This window comes from Hyperolius riggenbachi, chromosome 1 (assembly GCF_040937935.1).
Source record: "Hyperolius riggenbachi isolate aHypRig1 chromosome 1, aHypRig1.pri, whole genome shotgun sequence".
In the NCBI taxonomy this organism is placed as follows: Eukaryota; Metazoa; Chordata; class Amphibia; order Anura; family Hyperoliidae; genus Hyperolius; species Hyperolius riggenbachi.
In genome coordinates, this window is record NC_090646.1 from 568374185 (window position 1) to 568394803 (window position 20619).

Sequence of the window (20619 nt, forward strand, 5' to 3'; positions counted from 1 at the left end):
CATCAGCATTCGACACTGTTGATCACTCCCTGCTACTCCAGTCACTGCAATCTGTGGGTATCCAAGACCGTGCCCTAGCATGGTTTTCCTCCTACCTCTCAAATCGCTCCTTCAAGACCTCCTTCAATGGTTCCTCCTCAACCTCCTTCCCACTTTCAGTTGGGGTCCCCCAAGGCTCTGTTCTTGGTCCCCTGCTGTTCTCCATTTACACCGCCTCCATCGGAAAACTCATCTCCTCTCTGGGTTTCAACTATCACCTATATGCAGATGACACCCAGATTTACCTCCATACCACTGACCTCTCCACCACCACCATGGAGAAGGTATCCTCTGGTCTCTCAGCTATTTCATCGTGGATGTCTGCCAGGTTCCTAAAATTAAACCTGGATAAGACTGAGCTCCTAATCTTCCCGCCCCGTGCTGCTTCACCCCCCACTGACCTCTATGTCACTGTCAATGGCACAATCATTCATCCAACCACACAAGCCCGCTGCCTGGGTGTCACCCTAGACTCGGCCCTCTCCTTCACCTCCCACATCCAAACCGTAGCTAGAGCCTGCTATTTCCACTTACGCAACATCTCCAAGATCCGGCCTTTCCTGACCCCAGACACTACCAAACTCCTTGTCCATGCCCTCATCATCTCCCGCCTGGACTACTGCAACTCCCTCTTGTCAGGCCTTCCTCAAAACCGCATCGCCCCCTTAAAATCCATCATGAACGCAGCAGCCAGACTCATCTACTCCTCCCACCGCTCTGTCTCCACAACTCCCCTACGCAAATCCCTTCATTGGCTTCCAATTCACTTCAGAATCAGCTTCAAGATCCTATGTTTGGCATACAAATCCTTACACAAGTTCTGCCCAACCTACATCTCTGACCTGGTCAGCAGATATACACCTGGCCGCCCACTTCGCTCCTCCAACGACCTCCTCTTAACCACCCCACGCATCTCGCACTCCCATGCCAGACTGCAGGACTTCACTAGAGCTGCCCCTATCCTGTGGAACTCTCTCCCGCTGCCCATCAGGCTCGCTCCCACCTTCAACACCTTCAAAAAAGCACTCAAAACTCACTTCTTCAAGGAGGCCTACATCAACTCAACACTACCCTAATCCTTTCTGCCAATAACTTCTTGATGCACCCCCTCCTTTTGTGTCACCAGCCCTTCCCTCTAGATTGTAAGCCTTTGGCAGGGCCCTCTTCCCTTGTGTATCATACTTGACTGTGTGCACTTTACCCAGAATTTGGAACTGGTAATTTTCTACCACTACCATTCCAGTTTATGATCTGGCATTGTACTATTATCTGCATTGTGTTGTGTATCTTATTGCTATTACCTGTATTGTTGTATCTATGGTCTGTTACCTGTATTGTTCTGGCAACCCTGTTATCATTGTCTGTAAGCCTATTTATTGTACAGCGCTGCGTAATATGTTGGCGCTATATAAATCTAATAAATAATAATAATAATAATAATACTCTGCTGAAGACATTGCAGAGACCTTGGGGAGTTGGGAGGAAACAACTCGGGGGGGGGGGGGGATTTACAGGCTTTGGGGCAATTGTTGGCTTTGCCCCTATGGAAGCACCAGCCCTGTTACTACACCACCATGCTGAGCACTCAGCTGCTGGGACATAGGGGTGGTTAATGGCATATTAAGATAACACCTTTCAGTTCAAAGAATTCAACTACATGGAGAATTTACTGCAGATTTCACAACAATTCTGCCTGCATTACTGTTTAAAGCTTAAAGAGTAACTGTCAGGCTGCAAAAGCTAATTTAAACTTCTATTCTCCTGTGTTAAACAGTTTAAAAGGAAGCCAAAAAGGCAATACTGAAGTTAAAAATCTCTCTTACTTTGATTTTTGCTGAACAGCAAGGCTCTTTATTCCCAAGCTCCTAAGGAGGCCGGCAGGACGCATAACAGATACTGCAAAGCATTCTGGGACTGCTTCTGCTCCCCACTGCACTCCCTTGGTCCTCCCCTTCATTTCCCTATCCCGCCCTAAGGCTGCTTTCACAGTGAGAAGTTACAGGCTCATGTTACAGCAGCTTGTAACTTGCAGCCCAGCTCACAGCAATGAAAAATCAATGTGCTGTTCACAGGGCACATGTACCGTTAGAGTATACTGCATGAGTCCGCTATTGTTCCTAGCCACATGGCTAATTAATATTCACTGCACAGTAGTGTTGTCGATCATGAACCATTAGGATCTTTGATCCTGATCTTTTTTGTGAGTCGAATCATCAGGAAGCAAGGTAAGGGAGGATATTACATCACAATTGGCTTCATACAAGACAGACAAACATGGAACCTGCCATGAGCTGTCAGGAGCATCATTCTCTGCAAATACTATATAAAAATTATGTGAAATCCAAACGTGGACAGTGAAATGCATATGTAATGTAAGTACAGCCAATATTTAGCTACTGATATATGTGTTTTTTTTCTCTGAGACCCTATATCTAACAGCTCCTCTTTAAAGCCAATTTCTGGTAATACCTTTTCCCCATTACCTTTCCCCAATGAAGGTAATGCTGAGCAGGAGGCAAACTGCTCATCAACATCTTACTGTTGTTCCCAATGGGAAAGCTAGAGGCTGCATCCAGACAGCCAGAAGCTAGGCTGATGCACGGAGGAGCATGGACATGAATACAAGAGAGAGGTTTGGGGTTTGTTCCTCTATAGTCTGCTCAGCAGAGCTGTACTAGAGCGATGGTGATTCATACCTCCTCCATAGCACTGATCAGGTTCTGGGTGGATTTGCTGATCTCGGTTCCAGCCGGCGGCATCCCACTACTGGGTGTGAAGAAAGCAGAGGTTGGGCTTCTGAGTCCATCCGTCTCTATGCTGTAACTGGCTTTAACAGGGCAGCACAGCTGATTATGCATGATAAAGTAAACCACAAAGGCATAGAGTCCCTGTGATAGAAAGAAAATAAAATATTAAGGTCATTAAACAGAATTACATAATACCCAGAAAGCAAATGGTGACCCAGAACAACTGGCAAAGTATAAAGCACTAAGAGAGACCAAAAAGCCCTTTCTACTAAAAAGCAACGCTAAATATAATTGTGTCTTCTTAAAAACCTTCTGTTTTAAGAAGACAAAATTATATTAAGAGTAGTGATGGTCATGTCTAGGAGAACTCATGGAGAAGCATGTGACCAGTTTGGTCAGGTTATATGCAGGTGTCTGATTTGCTAGTCATGATCATGTGCTAAAGCAGGATGTGATCACAGCAAATCAGAGCTTTGCAAGTCTATCAGCTGATCAAATCACATGCTTCTCCATGAAATATCCTAGACATGACCATCACTAATTAACCGCTTCCAGACCACGGTAACTGAAATCTATGCCCTGTTTGTGACTGCTTATTCCTGCCAGGGCATAGATTTCAATGACTGCGCCGCACCGACCTGCAGCTCCCGCCGATCTCTCCCTCGCCGCAGGACCCTCACTCTGCCATCTCTATGACGGCAGAGCTCTGTGAGGTGGTCAGAAGCCGGTTTCATGGGCTCCTGAAGCCGTGATCATTATGAGCAAATCCCATTGGCTCACACTGATGTCAGGGTCAGCAGCCAATTAAATCGGCTGTGCCCGCACTGTCACTCACTAATCATCTGGTCCCCCGCTGTGGCTCAGTTTCGTTTTTAGCAGTGCACCTGCACGGCTATGGCCACATGCGCCCTTGCCTGCGCAGTGCGTGTACTATGTACGCACAAATGAGTCGCTGAAAAGGAAACAGAGCCACAGCTGGGGACCGGATGATTGGTGAGTGATTGCGTGGGCACCGGACGTCTGCAGGGGGCTGGAGGAAGCCCCAGGTAAGTGAAACTTTTTTTTTGTACTTAGTTAAGGCTCCCTTTAAACGCATTTTCAGTAGAAACATACATATATTAACACAGATTTGCACATCAGTCCTGAGAGAGGGTCAAATAAAGAAGAAAAAGGGACAGAGGCATTTGGTTCCCAAAGATGGACAGTCCCTCCAGAAGAGGGACAGTTGGGAGCTATGATTATCAGGGTACTTTTTCTCATCAAACCAATACTGTCACTGTGAATACTTAGAGACAGCACTACACAACAGCCAGTAACCCCATCAGAGGCCATCTCTGCAGGAGTCCCTGGAAGTTACTGTATTTATCTCACTATGAAGCTGTGGAGAGGGTGAATATTTACAGGTACTTTCCAGAGTGTAATTGAATTCTTCCTTAGGACATAAGCAAAGGGTAACATTTTGAGTACAAAACAAGGCTATATTTAGATATGTTATCTCTGTGATTTTTCTTCAAATAAAACATACAAAGTTAGGGGAAAGCATGTTCTTTCCTTGTAGGCAAAGTACAAGATGTGTTAATAATAACTGGTCTGTGAATACAACAATGCAAGCAGAGGGAGCCTTCAGCCCAGACATACTGGTTGCAGCAAGCTTTGTCAGGCATTATTTACCAGGCCACAACAGCAAGCTTTACTTTAATAATTCAAGCCAGGGGCTGTTTTTCTGCCGTGTGCTGTATAAAGCGCAAGATAGATTTGTGCAGCTTTTAGCAAGAATGCATTCACACGCAAGTATTTATCATTTCTCTTTAAAGAGGCAGTCTACCTAGTCCTTTACCGATGGATCATAATACAGAGCGGCCTCAATTCAACAATAGTAAGTAGAAGCTGTGAGGGCATGAATGTGACTACAATCTCACACACACTAATTCAGCATCTCACACACACACTAAGGCCTAGTGCACACCAGAGCGGTTCTGCTGCGGTTTGCGATCCGCTTGCGGGTGCGGATCCGCTAGGGTAATGTATTTCAATGGGCTGGTGCACACCAGAGCGGGAGACGTTTTGCAGAAACGCATACTCCCGAGCTGCTGCAGATTTTGGATTGCGGATGCGTTTCTGCCTCAATGTTAAGTACAGGAAAAACGCAAACTGCTCTGAAAAACGGCACTTCAGAGCGGTTTGCCAGGCGGTTTTTGTTACAGTAGCTGTTCAGTAACAGCTTTACTGTAACAATACATGAAATCTACTACACCAAAAACGCTTCACAAAACCGCAAAATGCTACCTGAAACGTTACATAAAAAAAAGAAAAAGCATTTCAAAATCTGCTAGCATTTTGCGGATCTGCTAGCGGTTTTTGGTGTGCACCAGGCCTAATTCAGCATCTCACACACACTAATTCAGCATCTCTCACACACTAACTCAGCATCTCACACACACTAATTCAGCATCTCACACGCATCTCACACACACTAACTCAGCATCTCTCACGCACACTAATTCAGCATCTCACACACACTAATTCAGCATCTCACACACTAATTCAGCATCTCACACGCATCTCACACACACTAACTCAGCATCTCTCACGCACACTAATTCAGCATCTCACACACACTAATTCAGCATCTCACACACACTAATTCAGCATGTCACACACTAATTCAGCATCTCACGCACACTAATTCAGCATCTCACACACACTAATTCAGCATCTCTCACCCACACTAATTCAGCATCTCACACACACACTAATTCAGCATCTCACACACACACTAATTCAGCATGTCACACACTAATTCAGCATCTCACGCACACTAATTCAGCATCTCACACACACTAATTCAGCATCTCACACACACTAATTCAGCATCTCTCACGCAAACTAATTCAGCATCTCACACAAACTAATTCAGCATCTCTCACGCTCACTAATTCAGCATCTCACACACACTAATTCAGCATCTTACACACTAATTCAGCATCTCACACACACTAATTCAGCATCTCTCATGCACACTAATTCAGCATCTCTCACGCACACTAATTCAGCATGTCACACACTAACTCAGCATCTCACGCACACTAATTCAGCATCTCACACACACTAATTCAGCATCTCTCACGCACACTAATTCAGCATCTCACACACACACTAATTCAGCATGTCACACACTAATTCAGCATCTCATGCACACTAATTCAGCATCTCACACACACTAATTCAGCATCTCACACACACACATGGTGTCTGACCTACAAATCCGTACACAAAACCTGTCCAACCTACATTTCTGATCTTACTCAGAGATACACACCAAGCAGCTCACTCCGCTCCTCCAATGAACTTCGCCTGACCGCCCCCCGCATCACCCAGTCCCATGCACTCCTCCAAGACTTCTCAAGAGCCGCTCCAACACTATGGAACTCCCTACCTTCACCCATTAGGGCAGCCCCCTCCTTCAACACCTTCAAGAAGGCCCTCAAAACTCACCTTTTCACTCTGGCCTACCACCCCTCACAATTGCTCTAAACCCACAGCTGAACTCTGGTCCCCTACCTCTCGTGTCCCTACCTCTCCCTCTAGATTGTAAGCCTTTGGGCAGGGTCCTCCTCCTTTTGTGTCCTACCTGATCATGCACCTCCATTACTGTGCACCCATGCTATGCATTTGAGTGAACCTAACTTGCCTTATCTCCATGCTCCCCTCCAGTGACGGACTAAGCATTACCTTGTACTCATACTGTGCTTTGTGATCTGGTTTTCTTGTATTCCTGTATCGTCATATTGCTGTTTGTCACCCCTAAATATTGTCTGTAACCTAAATTAATGTCCAGCGCTGCGTAATATGTTGGCGCTTTATAAATACAATAAATAATAATAATAATCTCACACACACACTAATTCAGCATTTCACGCACACTAATTCAGCATCTCACGCACACACTAATTCAGCATCTCACGCACACGAATTCAGCATCTCACGCACACTAATTCAGCATCTCACACACACTAATTCAGCATCTCACACACACTAATTCAGCATCTCACACTGACTAATTCAGCAACTCTTGTGTTATGAGTCAGGTTCAGGGTGTGCACATACAATAGAGGCAAGAGAAAAAATGAGCCATGTAATACCGATAGTGAAACATTGATCATTATACTGATATTACACCCTCTGTACCCTAATTCTGACACAAACTATCCCCACCCCTCCCCAGAACAACTGAGATATGTGCGGGTTCATGACAGTGGCAGTTCAGGACAGGGACCTACTCGTAACACTAAGCCAATTAATTTGGGCATTGGAGGCTGAGAAAGAGTTATGGCATAAAATATCATCAGCCTCACACCAATATAAAAAGTTTTTGTCCTTATTTAACCACTTAAGGACTGCAGGCTTTAACCCCCCCAGTAAGACTGAGGAGGCGGGAGCGGGGCTGCGGGCTATGAACTGGCTCGGCGTCTATTAGACGCCGCAGCCAGTTCATTCATTACGCTGGCCAGAGTCGTCCAGCAGCTGAAAGCGTGACGTTTCCCGGGACCTCATGCTGCCTGGGACAGCGGACCCCAAAGGCGGGACGCGTCCCAGGTAAAGTGGGGCGTATGTTCAGCGTAACTTAAGGCATCTTAATGACATGTATTTATGCTTGAAAAAAATCTATGTATCCTCTTTTGATGTTGCATGTATCTAGATGTCTGTTCCAACAGCTTGTGAGCAAACAGGATTGAAGCCAGTTGAAAGGCTATACAGCTGAAAGCTTGCTAACTCTTATTCTTTAGTTAGCCAATAAATGGTATCATCCTCATTCAAAACTTCTCGCTTTTACCGATGGCTAACACGGTACAATACCCTACTGATTTACATTCTCAAATTTATCACAGGCAGCAACAGGTGATCTTTGCGGAATGTTTGTTCTAATCTCTGTTCTATGCACAGAGGGAGATGCTTGCTTAGCAGTTGGAAAAATAATTATTTCCCACAATGCAACGAGGTTCACAGACAGCAAACTGTCAGGACCATGGTCATGACAGCACACTGTGGAAGGGGTTTCACTATAATATCAGTCACACAGACCCCCCTGATGATCTATCTGAGAAAAGGTAAAACATTTCTTGTGGGAAAGGGGGTATCCACTACTGACTGTGGTGAAGTTCAATCCTTGGCTGCAGTTCCTCTTTAAGATATGCTAAACGTTTATACATTGCTTTCTTTATCATTTCACAAGCTGGGCACAACTAGATGGAGAGATGCAGTAATAAGACTTTTCTTTGTCAAGTCTGGCTGTGCTCTTACCTGGAGGCTGTTAAAAATGATGAAGAGAACCAAGACCCAGAGATGCCTGTAGGCCACATGTAACCCACCCCACAGCCAGGTTACTGATATCAGAGCAAAAAGGTACAAGATCAGGGGGATTTCTGCAAAGAAAGTACAGATATGTAATACACATCATATACTAAATAATTACAGCATAGCAACAACATACCAGGCCAATCCAAACTGAGCATATGATAGGAAAATACATAATTAGAAGCTGCCTTCAATGTACACATTGATCAATGGATCAAAACATATTAGCTCCTCAATAATGCAACTTTCAACTTTTCTCTGCTGTCATTATTGAGTGCATAGGACTCTAAGCTCAACCAACATTACTTTTACCTTTATTATCACCAGATTTCAACAGCCAATACCCGTGGAACTTCTAAAGGCCGTACACACACTTGACTAAACTTGGCTGAGGCAGTCAATAATGACTGCCTCAGCTAACAATCATGCGTGTGTACGGCAAACCCTGACCACGGCCCCCCACAAAGTTAGGTATGTTTGAATATATGCAGCTTAACCATCTGGGGACCGGCTGCCTAACCCCCCTTATGGACCAAGCCATTTTACATGCGGGGCGGGGGGGGCACGTTTGGGGAGGGGGGATCAGGCAGCCGGATCTCCAGTATAGTTAACTAGGCATGGTGTCGCCAGTGTAGTCAGATGAGCAGCTCTAGCCCCCCCCGCTCTGGCCGGCATCCCCGATCGCACTGCCGCTAACTTCTGGGTCACGGCTTGATGACATCATCAAGCTGGGACCTGACACTTAAGGCAGAGCGAATGGGGATGCCGGCTAGAGTGGAGAGGAGCAACGACGGGGAACGTCAGGAAGGTGAGTCCCTGTCCTCTTTACCCCTCACACCGCCGCTACCAATATCGATCACTACGATCGGCCAGCGATCATAGTGATCTTGTGATCAGGAGCCAATTGCGATGGCTCCTGATCACTAAGGGGAGATGTCAGCTGTCTTATGACAGCTTAATTTCCCCTCTTGGGTGCGCACGATCGCATCGGTAGTGGAAACGACAGGTGGCGTAAATTCTACGCCACATCAGAGTTAGGCAGCCACAAGTGCGGCATAAGATTTACACCGCGCGGTACCTACAAGGTTAAAGGACAACTGACCTGAGAGGGATATGGAGGCTGTCATATTTATTTCCTTTTAGACAATGTCAGTTGCCTGGCATTCAGCTGATTTTTCATGTATCAGTAGTGTCTGAATCACACAACTGAAACAAGCATGCTGTAAATGCAGTCAACCTTCTGTCAAACATCTGATCTGCATGCTCAGGGCTGGATTTACATCACAGGAGCCTATAGGCACAGATGTCCTGGCACCCTAGACTCCGCCCTCCATGAACCGGCAAACCCCCATCAAACCCCACTGAAGGGTGTCTTGTCAGTGGAATGCCGAGAGCTGAGTGAGTGACCTCTCATTTACATTCTGCTCTCGACTCTTCATGGTGAAGGAGGGAGGGAGGTGCTTAGGGAGCGGAGTGAGCCACCTTTCCATCATCAGGCGCCTGTAAGCACGTGCCTACAGTGCCTTATGGTAAATGCGGCCCTGCGCATGCTTGTTAATGGTCTATGGCTAAAAGTATTAGAAGCAGAGGATCAAAAGGACAGTCAGACAATCTGCATTGTTTAAAAGGGAATACATATTGCAGCCTCCATATCCCTCTTAGGTCAGGTGTATATTGAGGTAAAGAGCCATAAAATATTCAATCTGATCCAGTAAAGATTACTACATCATTGAACTGCAAGCTGGTGGAATATATGACATTTATAATGACAGAATTCTAATAATACACTGGCTCTTGTCATGTTTTTCAAACTGACTTTGCATTGAAAAGAGCAGAATTTAGCACTGGGAGCTGAACTGGAGGCCAGATTTAGAACATCCAGATATTAATAGTCTGTCCAGCTGTCTGACTTCCATTCTTAAAATGTTTCTGATCAGAAAGAGCTTAACAAGTATGCAATAAAGTCCCAGCTAGTGTGGGCTGGACACTCAAGAATGCAGTCAACAAACTAAAGCATTTCCAGCATATAATAGCAACAGTGCCCACAGTTCATACAAGTCATAGTATTACAGTTACTATAGCCTCCATTCACTCAGCATTACTGCATTCTGTAATGCATAAAACACCTGATTTTACCGATCATCTTGCCTCAAGCCAATTTACTAAACCTATTACTGCACTCAAAAGTAAAATTACCGACTAGTGAGGTAAATTACCAACTTGCTTGGTAAATACCTCAAGAAATGTCAAGGAATTGCAATTCACAAAGATGAAAGAATTCAGTAAATCAAGGAAAAGTGTTTGGTATTTACCTCCAGCTCTGACCAGCCAGTAACTTACAATCTCCTTGCAGTAAAAGTTGACAGATGCAACAGCCAATAGGAAGAGCCACACAGTCCTGCTTCTCACCCCATTTGATCCCATGCACTGGCGGGTAGGACTTGAGTATGTCAGAGCAGGAAAATTAGACATTTAAAAAAGGCTTTTCTGCATCCCTTTACTTTAGATGTCCATATCTGTATACTGAGACACAGAAGAGCTTCCTCTAGTTAGCATGTGAGCACATCCAAAGGGATACTGGGGATGCACTGGGCAGAAAAAGCAATGGCTCATGCACACCACTTGTGGGAAAACCCACAGCTTCCTGCCGGACCTGCTGCACAGTTAATGAGACTTGTGCATTGAAGCATTTTTTTGTATATTACCAAACTTCTATGAAAATGTTGTAAATTAGAAAATGTAAAATACCCAATGCAGTATTTTACCAACCTAATTATTTTACAGAACTGCCCTTAGTGAATTGAGGCCATTGTGCAAATTGTTGTGTAATACTACTTAGGCAGTGTAACAATACTGAAGAACATCTTGTCCCCCAATATAGCATTATAATTAATTCTGACATCCATGATGCCAAGCATGTGTCTGATCAGCTAATAGTAAGAGGTTCACAAACATGTAAGACTCTTGTGTCCGTCCTTATGCTCTGATGCACGCCAACAAGGAGGAGCTGATGGTCACTGGACACTTCCACAACTTACAGGACCAGAGGTGGTGAAGAACTAAGAAGAGAAGTGTATGTAAAGCCTACCCCTCCCTGTAAGCTGCTACTTCCACCCCTTGGGGAAATTACCATGGCATGCCTGTGAGACAGACAAAAGTCCTTGCATGCCACATCTGCCAAACGGTATGCTGAGGTAACAGAAATGTCCAAAGGTAGTGTGAATGGAGTCATTGAACCCCCGTATCTGCATTTTCACTGGTGTTTCTCCATTGCCCAACTCGCACTGGAAAAGAAATGGAGAAACAATAGTCTTCAATACTAGTGTGAATCTAGCCTAATCTGTTCCTGCACCACCTAAAGTTGTCAATAGTGATGGTCATGTCTAGGAGAACACAAGAAGGAGCATGTGATTTGTTTGATCAGCTGATTGATTTGCAAAGCTCTGATCACATTTTACTTTAGCAGACGATTAGCAAATCAGAGACTTACATATCCATCACCTGACCAAACTGATCACATGCTTCTCCATGAGTTCTCATAGACATGCTCACTAGTGGCCAAAAAGTGGAGTTGAACATTGTCTTATCTCTTATCCTAATCCTGGGTAATTAAAACAACTCACATTTCTTTAGGTTTTCTGCACTTTCCCAGGTAAAAGGGTTCAATATTTGTATTTGCAGATCATTGTAAATGTGGCATTTATTCTAGTCACAGCACTATACCTATGGGCCGGGGTAAATTGCAGAGCACTGCACTGTACCTGTGGCATTGGGTCTTCCTCTGAACACATCATCATAGGCTTTCCATTGTTGTTTCACTTGATAGGCATGGATAAAAACTACAAGCACCACCACAAGGCAAACCAATGGCACGAGCGCTGCAGTAAAGAGAGCAGCATAGATGTTTGGGACAAAGCACCTGAAAACAAACACATTCAGTATGTTAGTCACCTACTTTTCAAAGTTCACATAAAAACAGCACATATCACCAATGGTACACACCATCACAAAGCCAAACAAGGGCGATAAAAAAAAGTGAGAGATTTTCCATCTGAACTCAAAGAATCACTTTCGATAGCATTTGCTTTTACATCTTTTTGTGTACTTTAGTTAAAATGTGTTAAAACGGGGCTCAAGTCAATGAAGACATCTACTTATTGTTTTGAGTTTAGCCCTGTTATGAGATGTTGATACCAGTATATTAGTCTGTTAAGTACAAAAAAATAACTTGTTTATCGTTCAGACTAAATTGTTGGCATGTGCTGAAAACAATCTGCGCACAGAGAATAAGGACTGTTTTTATTATCGTTATTGATTTATAAAGTTTCAACATATTTTGTGATGCTGTACAGAGTAAGAACAAAACATGGGGTACGTAGTGACACAAACAGTGGTATACACAAAATATAGACACTGGTACATGATACAGAATTTGTAGACATAGTAACGACAGTAAACAATTGTAACATGATGAACAAACTATATATCAAATTCCAAGACACAAAAGGATGAGAGATCTGCTCTTGTGAGCTTATAATCTAAAGACTAGCATTACAATTTACCACTGTAAAGGGAACACAAATTAGATGCAAAAAAAACATACCCTGCAGTTAGTTTGCTATCAGTATAAGCAGGGGCATCATTTTTACTGCCGCTGACTGAAGCCAGTCCCTTACTCTTTTTTTCTCCTTGAAACTGCACGGTCATATCTAGCTTGCTTTGTAAAGTCATGTGAGCACAGCATAGATCATATTTCAGCAGCTTCTGCAGAGGGGATGTGTACTTCCTTTCTCAGCATCAGTCTATCACAATGAACTGCCTGCAGCCAATCAGTGAGGAGCAGGAATGTGGGAGGGGAGATAAAAAGTTCCCTTTTTCCTGGCAATGTACCAGAAAGGAGCCAGGCTGACTGAGATAAGATTCATTACAGTAGAAACATTTATGATTATATTGGAATACTTGCAATGCAGGGTCAGGCTGTAGATTTCCTAATAAACACAGTGCAGTGGGTAAATGGAATTTGATTTTGGTGCTGACAATCCCGCTAAATACTGAAGATGACATGCCTTGATATTAAATGGGGGAAAAAATCAATAATAATACGATGACCAAGTTTGAAGACACTTTGGCCAAGTTCACTGTTTTTCTTTCTTTTTTGATCTTGTTGTTGGTGTTGTTCAAACTGTGTTAAATTTCATGTTAAGGCATTTGCTTTTGATATGCTGCATACATCCTGCGCCCACCTAATAATATTGAGTTTTATACCACATAATAAAACTGTGTTATCTATATAACTGAAATCTTTATTTAAAGACTTTCATTGGAAAATGTGTCAAAAATAAATCATCATCTCCATATCTACAGTGTCATGTGTGTTTATTATTGTTCTGCTTATTATCTATTTTCTATGTAGATGAGTGAGGTATTATTAATGGCAAGTTCCAACAAAGTTTTGTTTTGGCTGGGCATGTTTGATTGTTTGATTAACTGGCAATAACAGACCTTATTAGGGTTTTGTTCTTTCACAGCAAGTTCATCCAAAGTTCTCATCAGCTTTACAATTCTGACAGATGTACATGATGCACAGTGGAAAATTACTGTGCACTTTACAGAGATATTCCAGCCACATCCAGCTTCGTTGATGTGCATCCTCTGTGGGCACCCTGCACTAACCTGTGGCTACCCACAGCTGGGATTTCTCCTCAGTATAACATACAGTGGGGGGTCTTTTAAAGGACAACTATCAATAAAATAACATTTTTTTTATAAATAGTCTAATATTAGAGTCCACGTTATCCCCAGTGCCCGAGGCACTTTATTTCTTCACACAGCTCTATCTCTCAACTCTCATGCTAGATGGAAGTGGTAAAAATGGTCAGTAATTAGCCAATCACAATGAAAAGTGTGTACCAGGCCTTAGGGTGCATACACACATCCAATTTTGATTAGCCAATCACTGGCCAATTTTATCACCTCCATGTAGTATGAGGAACAACAGATTTGGAATACTATGAACAGATTGTGTATGTGAGCTCTCATATAACATGGAAGTGGAGAAACTGGATGTGTGTATGAACCTTAAATGAGAAATTCAACCAAACAAATGACCTCCTGGGACACAAAGGCCCATATGCAATTCCCTTTTTTCTCCTGAGTTTTCTCCTTGGTGATATTTTTAAACTTGTCAATAAAATGTCTTTTAAGACACCAGAAAGCAAGTAAATACTCAAAATAATTTTAATATTACTTTGTCATCTACTTTTTAGTACTTTTTTAATTAAAAAGTGCTGGAAAACTATTTTCAATTAAAGATGAAAAATTATCTCCTAGGAGAAAACTCAGGTGAAAAAGTGAATTGCATACGACCCAATGTATTTTTATTAGGAGGCCACCTGAATAACTTAGCAAACAAAATTAATATGATGCTAGTGAAACTAGACACCTAAGAAAGCCTTTATTCTGGTTTGCATTGTCTAAAGAAAAGCAGGTACTTTTGGAGCATAAGTTATGGTAAATATGTATCCTCCTTGCATGAGATATTGTTGTTGCTTCTGGAAAACAATTTGTTCAATGAGACAATAGAAAAGATGGACAGGGTCAGATTTCCGCAAAGGCCACAAAGGCCAGGGTCTTGGATGACTGCTGCCTAAGGGAGTGTCTGAAGACGGAAAAGGGGTTGTTGGATATGGAACAGAAGCCTGTCATTAGAAAAATGAATCTGCACATGGAGAGCAACACACAGAAGAGGAGAGATGCTACTCAAGGGAGCTATAAATACAAGAGAGGGATTGCTGTACATGAATGCTACACATGTAAGAGGGGGCTGCACGTGGAATGGGAGGGGCATAATTTCACATAGATAGAGAGCAATGTTGGCCTGGAGCGGAAAAAGTCCAGTCTTGATTATAGAAAAATAAGGAGAAGCTTAATATTAGGTGCCTGAAAGTGAAAATTGAATTTCACACATGAACTTACTCCTAGAAAGCACGCAATGAAAATGATGTGCTGCTTGTTTGTGCATAGCTCTCAGAAACCTGCTTTATGACTCAGAAAGAGCTGCAAGCCATTCTAGTTAGATTGCTCTATAACTAATTAGTTGCAGATTTGAAAATGCAACACAGGATGTCAGTATAATTCATTTGAATGGGCTTAAAAAGTATCTCTGTTGACTGCTCATTATTTATTATAAAAACAAAACAAAGTTACAGACTACCCAGCAAGCTATGGTGAACCAGAACTCATTGGAGTGTGTAAGGAGCTACAGAGGACCAAAAGAGTGTCTGTATATAAATATTATGGTCAAACAAGGTCACTCAAATAACAAAGTTTGGAAATAGTGTTTAAGTTTGTTTGCCTGTATATTAAAATGTATACATTTTGATTATTGCCAAAGGTCAGACGTACACAGTGTTTTTAATTGACCATTTTTGTTCAGATCTCTTTTGTTCTTTACATGCAAAGATGACCCTAAAAAATGGCCAAGGCTAAACCATTCAATTGTTAGGGACTAGCTGATGTCCGTACAATTATCACCTTTCTTATCAACTAATTTTAGTTTCCATCTCCTGCCACCACATGACAGCGTGCCATGGGTCAAGAGCATCTCATGTTAGCATGCCATGGGTCAAGTGCACCTTGTGGCAGTGTGCCATGGCAGGAGCACCTCATGACAGTGTGCCATGGGTTAGGAGCACCTCATGATAGTGTGCCATGGGTCAGGAGCACCTCATGACAGTGTGCCATGGGTTAGGAGCACCTCATGATAGTGTGCCATGGGTCAGGAGCACCTCATGACAGTGTGCCATGGGTCAGGAGCACCTCATGGTAGTGTGCCATGGGTCAGGAGCACCTCATGATAGTGTGCCATGGGTCAGGAGCACCTCATGGTAGTGTGCCATGGGTCAGGAGCACCTTATGACAGTGTGCCATGGGTCAGGAGCACCTTATGACAGTGTGCCATGGGTCAGGAGCACCTCATGACAATGTGCCATGGGTCAGGAGCACCTCATGACAATGTGCCATAGGTCAGGAGCACCTCATGACAATGTGCCATGGGTCAGGAGCACCTCATAACAGTGTGCTATGGGTCAGGAGTACCACATGACAGTGTGCCATGGGTCAGGAACCCCTATCACTGTGGCCTCTGACAGACTTTAGCTTCTTCAAGTACAACAAGTCATGAAAAAAATAATATAAGAAGTTTGATTCTGGGCCATGCTGGACCATGTTGCTCTATGAAGACTTTCCTATAGAACCTATATTTCTCCTGTCACCAGCCTTGATAGATGATTATTATAATGATAAGGAAAGTTAAAATAAGAGTGTTCTACCGATTTAGGCTTCACCATCCGTGGACAATTAATGGCACATATCAACAGCTTGCACAAAATAATCTGGTTATCATGTATGGGCTGTGATCTGTGAATACTGTCAGCATCTCCTGTAAGCCTAGATCCAGGGTCCAAGGCTGAAATCGCCCACCAGTGTTAAAAAATGCCTATACAAGTTAAAGTGTATTTCAACATTGCCAAAGAAAAACCCAATCCTTAGTTTATCAGACTATATTGTATGTTGGGAGTGAATGCTCCAAATGTTGACCGGAGCTGTGCCGGGAGGCTGAGCGATCGCTGGATCCAAATGTTATGGATGTGTAGGATTTCTTGTTCCTGCAGAATTAATGTGTCATTACAGTAAACTCAGTGAAGCCAGGGGGTGATACAAATATTTGACTTCCTGTTTTGTGCAGGTTAAGGAAGCAAAGAGACAGAGAGAATTCTGGGTATCTTTTACACAAAGTGTACAATGTCGTTACTACGGGGTACAGCAATTCTCTGAAAAAATGTATAGTTACAAAATGACTTGCAGAGTAATTATATATTTAGATTTTTATACTTAAGTGTAGCGAAAAATTAATATAAAAACTACTTTGTGCATTTCGTACTTGCTGAAGGTTTAACCTCCTAAGCGTTACGCCGCTCAGGAGGTTTTGCCATTTTGTGCCCGCTCCTCCCCGAAGAGATTCCGCAGCTGAAAACACTCTAGTTAGCACTAGGCTAACTAGTACAAATGTTCGGCACCCTCTGATCGCACGCCGCTCCCCCGTTTATACATTACCCAGCCTGGATCCAGCGATCGGCGCAGCCTCCCGGACAGCTCCAGTCCTCACTATGGGGAGGATCGCACATGACGTCATGACGCGCAAACCCGATCCTCCCCATAGAGAGACCAGAGCTGTGCCGGGAGGCTGCGCGATCGCTGGATCCAGGGGGGGGGGTAATGTATAAACGAGGGGATCGCGAGGGATCCGGGGGTGCCCAACACTAGTACTAGCTAGCCTAGTGCTAGCTAGAGGATTTACAGTAACTTGGAACTAAAAATTTATTAAGGGGGACTCCTGGGGCCACAGAGCGGTATGCCTGACACAGTGTCGGGCATACCGCTAAGGAGGTTAATGGGCATTTTATTTTCAAATTGTGAAAATTATCACCCAGGACAGTGATAGGCAAACTTGGCTCTCCAGTTGTTAAGGAACTACAAGCCCCACGATGCATTTGCCTTTACAAATCATGACTGTGGCTGTCAGAGTCCTGCAATGCATTGTGGGACTTGTAGTTCCTTAACAGCTGAAGAGCCAAGTTTGCCTCTCACTGACCTAGGAAAAAACTCAGGTGAAAAATGTTATTGCAAAAATATTTCTTCCCTTGCTCTAAAAATGCTATTTACCTTGGCGCAAAGCCAGTCCTCTTGCTATAACATTTTCTGAATCACTTACCAGGAGTAAATATGTGGATTAGGTGTTCTGATATACATAATTTTCATACACGCTGTGCTGTCAGAGGGTGACTCAAAGGGGCAGGTTTATCAAGACAGGAACAAAGAAAACTGGAGCAAAAGTCGAGAAATTGCCAGACAAACCAATCAGGTTTTAGTAATGCAATGCTTCTGATGTAGTACTTTAGACAACTGCTCTGATATACATATTAGGATCGCGGTAAATGAGTGGACCAACAAATCCACCAAACAGTACAGCCCAAAAATCTGGTTCAAAGACAAGCATTGACTGCTTCCAGGTAAACATTTAATCTACACAAAAGACAAATATATGCGCGCTGTGTGTTACAACCAGGACTAAAGGATATTATGTCCAAAGTAAATCAGTTTTCCAATACCAGTGTCAGACAATGAAAGGAGGAAAGGTAGCATCCAATGCAGCGCTCTCAGCGGTGGGATTTGACAAGTGTCTGTATTAGAAAAAGGAGAGTCCGTGGTAGGTCTGGAGTCCAGGCAAGCTCCCTATGCCGGGTTATAATGACAACGCGTTTCGACACGCCAGTGTGTCTTTGTCAAGTCATTATAACCTGGGAAAAGGAGCTTGTCTGGACTCCAGACCTACCACGGACCTTTTTTGATGTCCCCCGCTGGCAAGGAGTGGGACATTCAGCATGTAAGATATGCTTGCAAATTTATGCGATCTTGTATGTGAATTTCTTTTCCAATTTGCAAACTGAATTAAAGGTATTGCACCATAGAGGCGCTCTCTTCTCTCTCCTTTTTCCATTTTTGTACCTTAGCAAAGCAAGCTGGACTTTAGGATTTCTTAGCCACTCTGAAAGGAAATGGAGCAAGAATCCGTCACTTGGAAGGGTGATTTTTAAATCACTCCCATGACAATCATCATGGAGTCTGTTCCATCTGATTCCAGAATAGAAGCACAGATGCACAAAGCTCTACTCATCAGCTATTTTGTCTTATCTGGAAAATAACTTTTTAGCACTTTGAATATTGCTATGACAGTCAGCTGTCATAGCATACGATATCCTGGGCTCCTTTCTTTATTTGACGTTAGCTGCACAGTCATTTAATAACCAGTGCTGGAATATATAGTATAATCTCGTTATATATAACTCAGATATAGTAGTACTGTTTGAGTAAAGTCCAGTTTCCAGACAATTGGCATTATAAGTATATGGGAGTAACGCCCGGTATAGTAAATCGGATATAATAGAACTTGGGTTATAGTGAACCTGTTTTTGGCCCCTGCATTATTCTGTATTAGGTTAGAGTGGAAAGTGTCACATGTTAGCCGTGGTCCGTGGGTGGGCTGGCAGCCACTTATAGCCTGCTCGCAATCTGCATGCTATTCTGGGCTCGTGTGGATTACCTCGAAAGCACTGTCTGGTGCATGGGCTAAAGACCGCAAGTTGCATCTACTGGTGAGACCTATGCTTCCTGTGTAAGCTGCTGCCGGATTACTGAGGAAACTGCCTATCATCTGTGACTTGCTTGTGCATGGCTGCAATGCTACAGTATCATCCAAGTTGGACAGAAGAACGCACCATCAGTACTGTACCTGCATTAACTAGTGAGACCTATGCTTCCTGTGCAAACATGATTATTGCATGCAAATCCCTGCATATTGAGCGCAGTGTACTTTGATCCAGCTTAGATGCTGTCTGTGCTTACTTGCTGAAGCTTTGAAAATTAAAAAAAACTCCAATTATTGACTGTTAAAATACAGTACTACAGTATTATTATTATTATTGATTTATAAAGCGTCAACATATGCCGTGGCGCTGTACAAAGTATGACAATTTCTGATATAGTAAACTACTTGGCCTGGGTCCACTGGAGTTTACTATAAAGGGATTCTACTGTATATTATCAGCTGATCATTAAAATGTGTGCATCTAATGAACTGCTCATGAGAGTGTGCAGAATGTGGATGGTATTATCCTTTTGTGTCCGTACTATAAACTCTTATCTGTTGTTTTTCCTGCTGCAGTTTAGTCCTTTGCTGTGACGTGTTTACCTGGGCTGCCTCTATTCTGTGGGCCAGCCTTTTATTATCTATACAAGTAAAGACAGCAACAATCTTCCCTCTTCCCTAGCTCTGGAATCCATCCAGCCTGGCAGCTAAAAGCTACACTGGCCCAATTACATAACCCCTCCAAAGAAACATAATAATACGTTACACAACAAATAATAACACAGGTACATTTTATTATGCTGTTGACAAAGACGTCAGCAAAAAAAGAAATATATATAACCACAAGTGTCCTTATTCCACATAAAAAGAAAACAAGTGACATAACCAAGCAATTGATCTTCTCTTCTTTTCATCAAAAGAACACAATATGCACACGTGTCACTATTGTCACCGCTATAAGCAGCAATCAAACACTTGCCAATTAATACTAATCTCACAAAATAATCACTACGATGCAATTTTATTCCACTTAGGGGGGTTTTATTATCTCTAGGGCAAAATATTTCACCCTTGCTGTTTTAGCTTGTTGCAAACCGTTTTCATTACAGTCACAGATGACAGAAAGTAATAAGTAAATGTATACACTCCTACCATTTTGTTCGGACAATGATTAGCCAACTTTACCCCCTCTATATAGTATGAGAGTCAACAGATTTTGAATACTATGGGCTTGATTCACTAAACTGTGATAACTCAAATATCACACCTTAT

The 20619-nt window shown here is 43.0% G+C and overlaps 1 protein-coding gene across 1 annotated transcript in view; it reads right to left on the minus strand.

The window, feature by feature from the left end:
• Positions 1-20619, minus strand: part of ADGRV1 (adhesion G protein-coupled receptor V1) — a 629361-nt gene that overhangs the window by 24193 nt on the left and 584549 nt on the right. Inside the window, exons 87-89 of the mRNA XM_068247792.1 lie at positions 11903-12060; positions 8088-8209; positions 2736-2927 (exon numbers count right to left, since the gene is read on the minus strand). Coding sequence (XP_068103893.1) covers positions 2736-2927; positions 8088-8209; positions 11903-12060 — 472 coding nt within the window. The remainder of the gene's footprint in view (positions 1-2735; positions 2928-8087; positions 8210-11902; positions 12061-20619) is intronic.